This window comes from Talpa occidentalis, unplaced genomic scaffold (assembly GCF_014898055.3).
Source record: "Talpa occidentalis isolate TD23 unplaced genomic scaffold, MPIMG_talOcc4v2.1 talOcc4.2, whole genome shotgun sequence".
Taxonomy (NCBI): domain Eukaryota; kingdom Metazoa; phylum Chordata; class Mammalia; order Eulipotyphla; family Talpidae; genus Talpa; species Talpa occidentalis.
In genome coordinates, this window is record NW_023602073.1 from 16,721,170 (window position 1) to 16,730,960 (window position 9,791).

Sequence of the window (9,791 nt, forward strand, 5' to 3'; positions counted from 1 at the left end):
GGTCAGTGTAAGGAAAACTTGGCCCCTGATTCACCAAGATGGTGACTTATTTTTGTCTGCCACTTTTAGGGTCACCTGGGTTTGTCTCACCTCTGGGCTGCTTTAGAAAATGTCATCTTCTCCTGTACCAGGTTCTTCAGTCAGAGGCAGCTGATGGTCAAGCCTGTCCTCCCATCTTGGCCAGTGGATTTTGCTGACCCCCCTGTCTCTCTCAAAGTGTCACAGTCCCCCTTGCAGTGCCCTGTGCAGTGGCACTGAGGACACACCATGGGGGTGGCTTCTTCAGACACTCGTGGCTGAGGTGTCCCAGTTGCTGCAGTAAGAAGCAGCCTGGCAGCCCACGAAGGGGTGAGGTCCTGAATGCCTGAGACAATGGGGCCTCAGGCGAGTCTGAAGTGACAGGGGGCTGGCAGTGTCAGCTGCCCTATACTGGGCCCTTCTGTTGTCCTTCTCCCTTTTTTTGTATCTTTTCCTCAGCCTGACTGGTCTCCTCCCTGTCAATGTTGGTCTTCAAGGCCATGTCCAATCTCTGTGGCTAATGAAATAAACCGCTAAAATTGCTTGTGCTTTTAGAGTTTGCAGTGAGTCACTGCAGCTTGTACACATTTGTTTTCCCTACCATCCCTCTCTCACGCCTAAACACTTTCTTTGCTTTTTACTTTAACACTTGCTTTTGCTTTCTTTACTTTTTCTTCCTTTCTTATAACACTACTTTTTAAAACTTTCTTTTGCTTTCTTAAAAATTTCTTTCCTTTCTCTGACTGACTTGCTTTTGTCTTTTTACTTTTTCTTGCTTTTTGGCCTTTTTAATACTTTCTTAAAATTTCTTAATCTACCCTCTCTCTCAGACTCTCAGCATTAGCTTTTACTTTTTAAAACCTCTCACTCTCTTTTGGACCATTAATGCTTGCTTTTACCTTTTGACCTTTTCACAGATCCCTATTCCATACCTTGAAAATATCCATGTTTAATACTTTTTTTTTCCTTTTAAATGCACATCTCACTTTACTTTCATTTAGGGTTATGACAGCCTCTGTTTTTAGTAAGACATTGCAATAGCCATGATACTGTGATCTCTTTGAACTCAATGACTTAGAATGAAAACACATGTTTTAAAAAGAGATCAATTTTCTCTTTTTACAATAAGGATTCAGGTCTCAGTCCCATATGCACAGAACCCTGACTCTGAGACTCTCTCCTGAGAGATACCCTGAGATGACTGCTGCAAACACCAGATGATGGGCAGCCACGTGAATGAAAATTCCTCCCCTGTACGTGGATAGCTCACTTGCTCAAGAGGAATTCCTGGATCTTTTTCCAAGTCATGAGGGATCAACCCCGAAACAGTAATTGTGAGCACTGTTATTTTAGTTGCCACTCAGTCCCACAGAAAGGTTTCAGTGTCACCTGATTTGCTCCACTTGCACAGGCCACCTGCCACCACAGCAGTGGCCCATTCTCACGAGCTGTGTGTGGATTCTTCACTAAGGAAAGGGGGAGCACATAGTCTCCTACCCTGTACCTCATGCTGCCCACACACTACTGTGATCACAGTCACAGTGAGCCGGTTTCTGAGCTCTGGGAGGATCAATGTGCTGCTGTGCTCTGGGCCCTTGGGGGTGGGCATGGGACTCATCAGACCTGGGCGTCCATCAGCATCCAGGTAGGACCACTCCTTTCCGTGTTGGATGGACGGTTTAAAGAGAAACCCCTCATGTCACGCCTCATGAAACATGGGATTTCCCTAACTCTCCTTTTGTCCTTGTGTCTCTGTAGGACATGAAAGTCACCTTGACCAGGTAAGCGCTATTTTTATTTGAAGGGAAGGGGTCTGATTATGTAGAGCTCACGGGATGTCCCACTGAAGAAATCCGCCCTCTTCTGAGTCTAGGGGTTCAGTCCCAGAGTCTGCGTCTTCGGAGCCTCGCACTGACTGCAAGGATTCTGAGCTCCACCGTGATGAGAGGAAAAAATTAAAGACCAACGAAGGTATGGAAAGTCAAGAATTCTTCAGTTTTAGCCACATTCACAACCTACCTCTGGACAGGCTGATAGACAGACAGGCTGTGTAGTTGTTCCAGTAGAGATTTGAGGATGCCCCAGTGCTTCCTCAGGGACAGGATACTGGGGACCTCTAGGGACTCTTCAAATGCTGCTTGCCCATTGATTAAATGTGTCTCCAAGAAGAATCAATTCCTTCATTCCAGTTTTCCTTGCACTGGTTGTCACAAAAATTAAGTGCCTCAACCCTTGTAAGGAGCTTAGTATAGTACCTGGGCCATAAAGTTTACTGTTAATATTTCAGTAAGTCTGAGAACAATGCAAGAAAGGCAGATGATGCAAATAGTTTTAAGACCTTGACCCAAATGCCGTTTTTCAAACCCCTCATCCACAATTACAGAGTTCAAAGGCTCTAAAAATCTCAGTGTTTCCTCCTAACTCATTTCTCTTTTAAATTAGCCATAACAAGAAATTATTTGTTGGCTTATTCCGTTACATGTTGCTGTAAAACACTTTAGGGGCTTAAAGCAGGAATCGTGTGTGGGAATTCTGGGTACAGCTCAGGGAGAGTCACAAAGAGCAGTTATGGTGCTGGCTGGGCTGCGTGTCATCTGGTGACTCATGTGGGGAATAATCCTCTCCCCATCTTCTTCAGTTGTTAGCACTGTTCTTTTTTTGTGGGTGTAGGACTTAGACCCCGATTCTCGTCACCTGAGAGCTGCCTCAGCTTCTGGAAGCCACCACTCCTCACATGGCACTTGGGCCTTCCACATGGCCAGTTATTTCTTGAAAGTGAGCTGAGCTGAGGAGATAGTCTTTAAATTAAGTCAACTGTAATATGGGGTCTGATGTAAGGAAATATGACCATAGTGGTGCATCCCATCATTTTTGTTATTGCTCAGAGGCAATTCTCAGGTTATGCCCACGTTCAAATGGAAAGAGTTTTACAAGACTGGGAAAATGAGGAAGCAGGGATCATGCCAACACCCTAGAGTCACCCTCCATTGTGGCCACCCCAGATTTGTAGTCATCTGACTCTAATTAACATCTTTAGTAGTTCTACCTGCTTCAGGACTGCCTATGTATTGATTCAAGTCTATGGCAGATCCTGCTGGGGGTGGGCACATAATTTAGAGGATCTGTATGTTATGCCACTATAACCTCAAAAATATCCTGAATTTTCATATTTGTCCCCAAAGGTTTCAGATAAGGGATTATGAACCTTGCAGCAGGCTGTGCGGGCTCTCTCTTGACATGGTCTGGGCATTGGGGGAGTGTCCCAAGAAGAGGGGAGTTCCTGTGCTCCCCCGAAGAGGGAAAGTTGTAGTTCCCAGAAGAGGGGAGTTCTTGCACTTCCCAAAAAAGATCTGAACTAGGGAGTCTCCATGCAATGCCTGCTAATGCTCTCCTCTTTGTTCTTGGTTAATGCTGAAGTAAGTTAGTTATAAATTGGCCTGTGAAAACCTAATTTGGACCCAGGTGACAATTGGCTTATTGATCTTATGCATGAACTATCACTAAAGAAGTAAAAATTTTTAAAGATATAGTTAGGATAGAAATGTCCTGGCCCTGAGAACTATGGAGAACAAGCTGCCCTGAACCAGTTGTGCTTGGAAATCGTAGCCTAACCTGGTGGGTACCTGTTTGCAGCAACAATACATTTCCTGGTGTATGCAAGAGGTCAATCGTTTGCAGGCCGTGTGGAGGTTAGGAATTTCCAGTTACAAGTTAGACTTCAGTAGAACTTACATAGATTTGATGAGTTGTTTTAGACCACTTTGAAGTAATTAATATATTAACCAAGATAATTGAGTGCTAGGAAATAGATTGATTTTAGTAATTGAATATAGAATAGGAACTTTACACCCACGTTTGTAATTGGGAAAGTTTAAATGTTGCCAAATGTTGTGCTGTTGATCATGCTAGTAAATGAGCTGTACCTAGGAAACTAATTGTTCTTAGGTTACCAAAGAAATGGCCTACAGGTGTTAGGCCAAGGGAGTCTTTACATGGTCATGAGAAAATATGTGTTGATTGTCTTTGCTCTGCTTCAATGCTTACCTGATGTAATCCCATAAGACCCGCTGAGACCCTCAGCAGGAGATACTTGCACGAAATAAGGTGTCTGTGTCTTCCTCACTCCTACCTTGCTCCACTTCCCCTCAGTCCTCCGAGAGAAAACTTGGCCGACGCCGTCCTCTCCTCTCTGAGACCCCTGACACGACTTCTAGCTGGAGCTGGTCTCCAGCAGAACCTGTCAGTGATTCCTCTCCCTTATCCTGACAAGTGAATACCACCAGCAATTTAAGATAGACTGTCTCTGAGCTTGATCCAATAAAGACCATGAAAGGGAAAAGCAGGAATTGATGTAACTCGTGTACAGATTTCAATGAGGTTTTTCATTTACTGTTTTCTTTTATACAAGACATTACATTATAGTTCAGTGTATTTCTGAAATGGGCTTATGTTGCACCTAAAGAATTCTTTTTCTTTCTAAAGCCCTCATTATTAAGACATGTTTTACACATAATTGTTACAAATACACTAATCAGTTAAACAGTATTTGTGGAGGCATGAAGGACCAGGTGACCTGAGTGTCCTTCACTGTGAAGAATTGTGTCTATTTCATCTCTGCCTCTAACCACAATTTTGAGCTTTTCAGGAGGAGCCATGACTGCAGCCCCTGCAGCTGAGACATCAGGGGAACAACCAGGGACATCAGGGGAGCAACCAGAGACGTCAGGGGAACAACCAGGGACATCAGAGTACCAACCAGAGACGTCAGGGGAGCAACCTAATTCTGTCTGAGGACCAGAGGAGAGTGACTTGTGCACATACCCTTGAGAAGAAGCATTACACTTCTAGGAGGTTTAATGTGTGACCCTGTGTCCCAGGCTGTGAGGGCTTCGCCTCAGGGAGACTTTACTTTGCTTTGGACGTGGGAGAAGGAGCTAAGTGTGATTTGGGAGTTTGTTTGGCGAATGTGCCCAGGGACGCAGAGGGGATGCTGGAACCTCAGTCTACTTTCTGGGCCATCAAGTGCACAAACAATGACCATATTTACCTGACTGGTCCTGCAGTTTCTCTTCTTCCTTGGGAGCCATCCCAGATTTGGGGGTCTTTTTGGATTGTGAGGCTGGACGTGTATCCTTTTACACCTGAAAGCTGGCCTCCACATCGAAACTTTGGCAAAAGCCTCCTTCCATGACACTCTCTGGCCCTTTCTCAGTGTTAGTCATTCTTCTTTATTCCTTCCTCCTCCAGATGCGTCAGGAAACGAGTGAATTCTCTTGTTGGTTTAACCCTCATAGAAATACTTTAGGGCAAAAATTTCATTTGTTTTCTTTACCTTAATTTCCCCATCTTGGGAACAGGACTGAGCTGTCAGTGAATGATCAATAATAAATCTGCATGGAATGAGTGGGTATAAAGACTTGAGATGCTGTAGATGATCAATCTGTGCTGGGGGGGAGCAAGATAAAAGCCGTGATCACATGTCGTCCTCTCCGTCCCTTTTCAGTGGGGTCAGAGGCTTCATTTCCAAGAGTCCTTCTCTGAGCAGCAGCGTGGCCAGCGGCCTGGAGGGCTGAGTACTGTTGGGAGCTGCGCTACCCATGTTGTCTTGTTAGGGGGAAAAGGATGTCCTAAAGCTAATTCCATACAGGCTTTGTGGACTCCACCCCCACCCCAGGCCAAAGACACTGGGAACTCCAAATCCCATCACCACCAAAGGGAAGGTGGCTGGGACCTGAGGGTGGGGTTAAGCAGCCAGGTGGATATAAAAGGCAGACACGTGGGCTTTGGGGGATCCCCATTTTGGCTCTCTGCCAGCTCGCAGCGTCCAGCCAGCTCTCAGAGTGACTTTGGGTTTCCAGGTCAGCGGATCAGGTAGGACGCATTAAAGACTTTATTTCCCTATTTTCTCCCTGAGTTGTACATTTTCCTTATTTCCTTTTCCCTTGTAAATAAATCTTTTATTAACCTTTTGTGTGTGCCTGTAGTGGAGTATTCATAAGTCCCTTTTAAGCGCGCGGTGAGGACCCACAGCAAGGAACCCGTTCAATATCGGGGCTGCTCTATAACAGTCTGACAAAAGTCCGGGCATGGGGCAGATTTCTGAAAAATCAGAAATCTCGTTAGCTGACTCCAAGATTCTCCTCATTTGTCTATGGCTAGTTTCTACCATTGCTAAAATACGCACTTAAAAGTAAAGCTGCAAATACTGATCAATCACTGAATAACCAATTTGATGACAAATGGCACTGCATGATACAAATATCACATTTTTCATAAAATTGGTAGTCCTCTGACAAAAAGGCAGCAATTCAACATTTGGCTTTACATTAACCAGTGAAAAAACTTCTGGAAACAAAAGGTTGTAAACATCTATCGGCCAAGTCTTTGATATAGAGATGTGGTCTCTTGAGGCAAGAGCTAATTGGAGAAAGAAATTCCTTTACTTTAAAGTTAAAGATAACAGTTGGGTGGCAGAGGCGAGCCATGCTCCAAGTATAAGAAAATTCCTGATAAACCAGGAGACACCATAGTTGACTCCTGCTAAATTCTTCCTGTTTGTTTAGAGCTGATTCCCTAGGATGTGACAATTGGTATGGTAGCTGTTAGAGTATACAGTCAAGAATAAGTCAACAGCAATTTTGTGAATGGTTGAGCTGATAACCATGGCAGCACAAATAATGCACTCAGAAATGGTCAATGTTACAACTACTGCCATGTCATATATTGACCATTTTTGAGAACCAAAGGCTATAACCATCTCCTCCCCTACCCCTGATAAAATATTCGTAGTTCTTTAGAACAACAACCAGCAACCTTATGGAAGAGGAAATTGCCCCTTGATCTTAAAGTTAAATACGGAAACTAGGCTGACTAGATAAGTAGAGGAGTGATAGGTAGAAAACTCTTTGTTTAGATTAGGAGACTTCCTCCCTTCATTGAGAGCTGGGGCTAGGGAAGAGTCACTGCGGCTTGCCTGGCATTAAAGCCCTCCAGGCCCTTGGTTCCTTTATATCAAATCAATATTAAAACAATATACTATAGATGATGATTTCTATATAAAAGGCTTCTGGTTTTTACTTTAATCAATTAGTTATATGTTAGTCTAAACTTTATAGGTTAGTTAGAAATAATCTCTTTGTCTCCCTTCCCCCAGGTAACCTCCTGCCCTTTGTTTCCCTCAGCCCTTAGTTAATTGTTCACCATGGCAAACTTAGAAATGTTAGTTGCAGACACATAGGCTTTTTTTTGCTAGTAGTACAATAACTGTTGGATTGTAAATAACTACTTTGAAAACATTTGTTTAGCACCTGTGCCTTCTTTAAGACAAAGAATAATACATGTTACACCTCTGTGGGAAGGCAAACAGACCCTTGGCTGCTCCTGAAAAAGGACATGTGATGATGATTACCTTCCTACCTTATGCTTGTGCACTCACGATTTGCTTAGTATAAATAAAGGACTGCTGAGACCCTCAGTAGGATGATGTCAGCACCCTGATCAAGTGTCCGTGTCTCCTCATTTCCCCTTCCCTTTCCCTTACCTTTTTCTCTACAATTGCGCCGACGCCTTCCCATCCTTCAGGAACCCCTGACACCCAGACTGCTGCGGCAGGCTCGCGACAGAGTACTCCAGTGTGTTTGATGCCATTAAAAGACACGTAGGGAGGTGATGAATCTGTAGTTTCCTCCGTCAACTGCCAGAACAGGATAAGCCTGTGGCCTAGATTCTTTTCACCACTGCCATGTGGATGGTTTATCTGAACTGTAGTCCTGGGTGACTCCCAAGTGCAGACAACAACCAGATTTAGCAAGTCTACTTGGGTGATAACGGAGTGATGTGAGAGATTTACAGAGGTCTAGTGAGAGGCTCCCAATGCGGAGGAGCTTAAGAGAATATGAAATTTCCTGGGGTCTCAGTACCTGAAAAGAAGATATGTGCCTGACTGTGCTAGTGCCAGTTATCTTGAAATATTAGGAAACTTCAAAAAATATTTATCAGTGTCAGAATTGTTGATAGTCTTTTTATGGCTCTGATATATTCACATAGACCTTCACTACACACAGGTATACTCTTTGTCACATCTTCATTTCCTGACCTGATTTGGCAAAGGCAGCACCATGGCGTAGTCAGCCTGGTCACACAGCATCAATGAGTACAAAATAAAAAGTCACTAAGTGGTCAAACATTACTATATTTGTTTTGATATAAAACATCAATGTTAGTTGACACTGAAGTCTTCTGAATTATCTGTCCAGAACAGGAGTATTGAAGGCACAGAGCAACTGTGTGAAAACACACACACTCGTGCACACGCATACAGAGCCCAGGATGTAGCCCGGATGTCAGGTGCATCCTCCCAGAGCATAGCATCGATGCTGCGTCCTGCATCCCCAGCAGCAGAAGTTCTCCGGTCCTTCTAGAGGCTGGTTTGTGATGTGAAGGAGATAGAATGGACCCCAGTGTCAGTATTTTTGAGTAGGAGATACTTGCACCAAAAATAAGAGTGTCTGTGTCTGCCTCATCCCTTTCCCCTTAGCCCTTAAGTTTTGCCGATGCCATCTCATCCTTTTAGGGACTCCTGACGTGACATTTTGCCGAGGCTGGTCATTGGCAGGCAGGGACTTCAGTTTTCAGATTGCTCCTTCCTGTAACCTTGTATTTCAGCGGCCCTTCTCCTACTTCTCTGTTCTTCCAGCCCTGACCTCTTAGAGGATGGTGGGAATGTGTGGGGTTGGTTGTTTTTACATGATGCTACCACTCCTGAGTGCCGCTTTTAGTGAGATGGACATGTGGGTCTGAGGAAGATACTAGATGGAGATAAAAATAAGTTTTTCCACCTTCCAATGCAGAGCCTGGTTTATGTCTGATTTGATTTTCTTTAAAATTGGACAAGTGACACCATCCATCTAGGCCTCGGTTTCCTCCATGTAATACTGGGGCTCTACTCCCAGGTTGTGAGAAATGCTCAGGCACAAAGCCTGAGGCATAGAGCACAAAAACAGGATTTTGGGGGTGTTGATTCATATGATGACTGCAAAGCACTTCCACATGTGTGACCTGCTAATGAGGGATGCTTGGGCCACTATCATTTCATATTTGTGGATTCCCGGGTAACTTTCTCTCTTCTTTGGGTCTCCATTTCTCCAGAAAAAAAAAAAAACAAAAACAACTTCAGTTTAGAAATGACAGAGGAAAGTACACACCCCCTGTGTACATGTTGTGGGTGCTGCAGACACTCAAGGTAACACACAGCCTTGGGCCTCTACCCTGGGCCCCCTGAGGTGGGGAAATTCCTGAGCTGTCACAGATAAGCAGGGCAGTGCCTGGGCTGTCCTGACCTCAGTGCCCACTTCCATCTACAGGGAACCCGTGGTCAGAGGATGAAATCCAACCTCTGCACAGCCCACGAGCTGACAAGGGCTGTTGCCTGTGAGGATGCAGGAATTTCAGTGACAGCCTGTCCCTGGCATTGTCAGCGACATCGTCCTGGAAACTAAAGTGATGAAAGGCCATGGGGCAAGTTGATCTCTGATAAAGATGCTTGTCATGACTGGCTCTTGTCTGAGAACAACCCACCATGCTCTTGGGTGATTCTCTCACTGATGGTCAGTTATTGAGGAGACGCCCGCAGATGAGAAACAAGAGCACAGAGGCAGGGGCTGCTTCAACAGGGGGGGGCTGCGCTTTCCAGTCCCCACAGCACGCAGAGGGAGGAGAACAAGCAAAGGCCCCGCCAGCATCTATGGGAAAGGAAATCTCCAGGGAGCGCCTAC

General features: G+C 44.8%; 1 protein-coding gene across 1 annotated transcript in view; it reads left to right on the forward strand.

The window, feature by feature from the left end:
* Positions 1 to 7,527, forward strand: part of LOC119251743 (uncharacterized) — a 62,689-nt gene extending 55,162 nt beyond the window's left edge. The window contains exons 22-24 of the mRNA XM_037519002.2: positions 1,777 to 1,799; positions 1,892 to 1,989; positions 4,664 to 7,527. Of these exons, the coding sequence (XP_037374899.2) occupies positions 1,777 to 1,799; positions 1,892 to 1,989; positions 4,664 to 4,809 (267 nt within the window). The 3' untranslated portion in view covers positions 4,810 to 7,527. The remainder of the gene's footprint in view (positions 1 to 1,776; positions 1,800 to 1,891; positions 1,990 to 4,663) is intronic.
* The last annotated feature ends 2,264 nt before the right edge of the window (positions 7,528 to 9,791 follow it).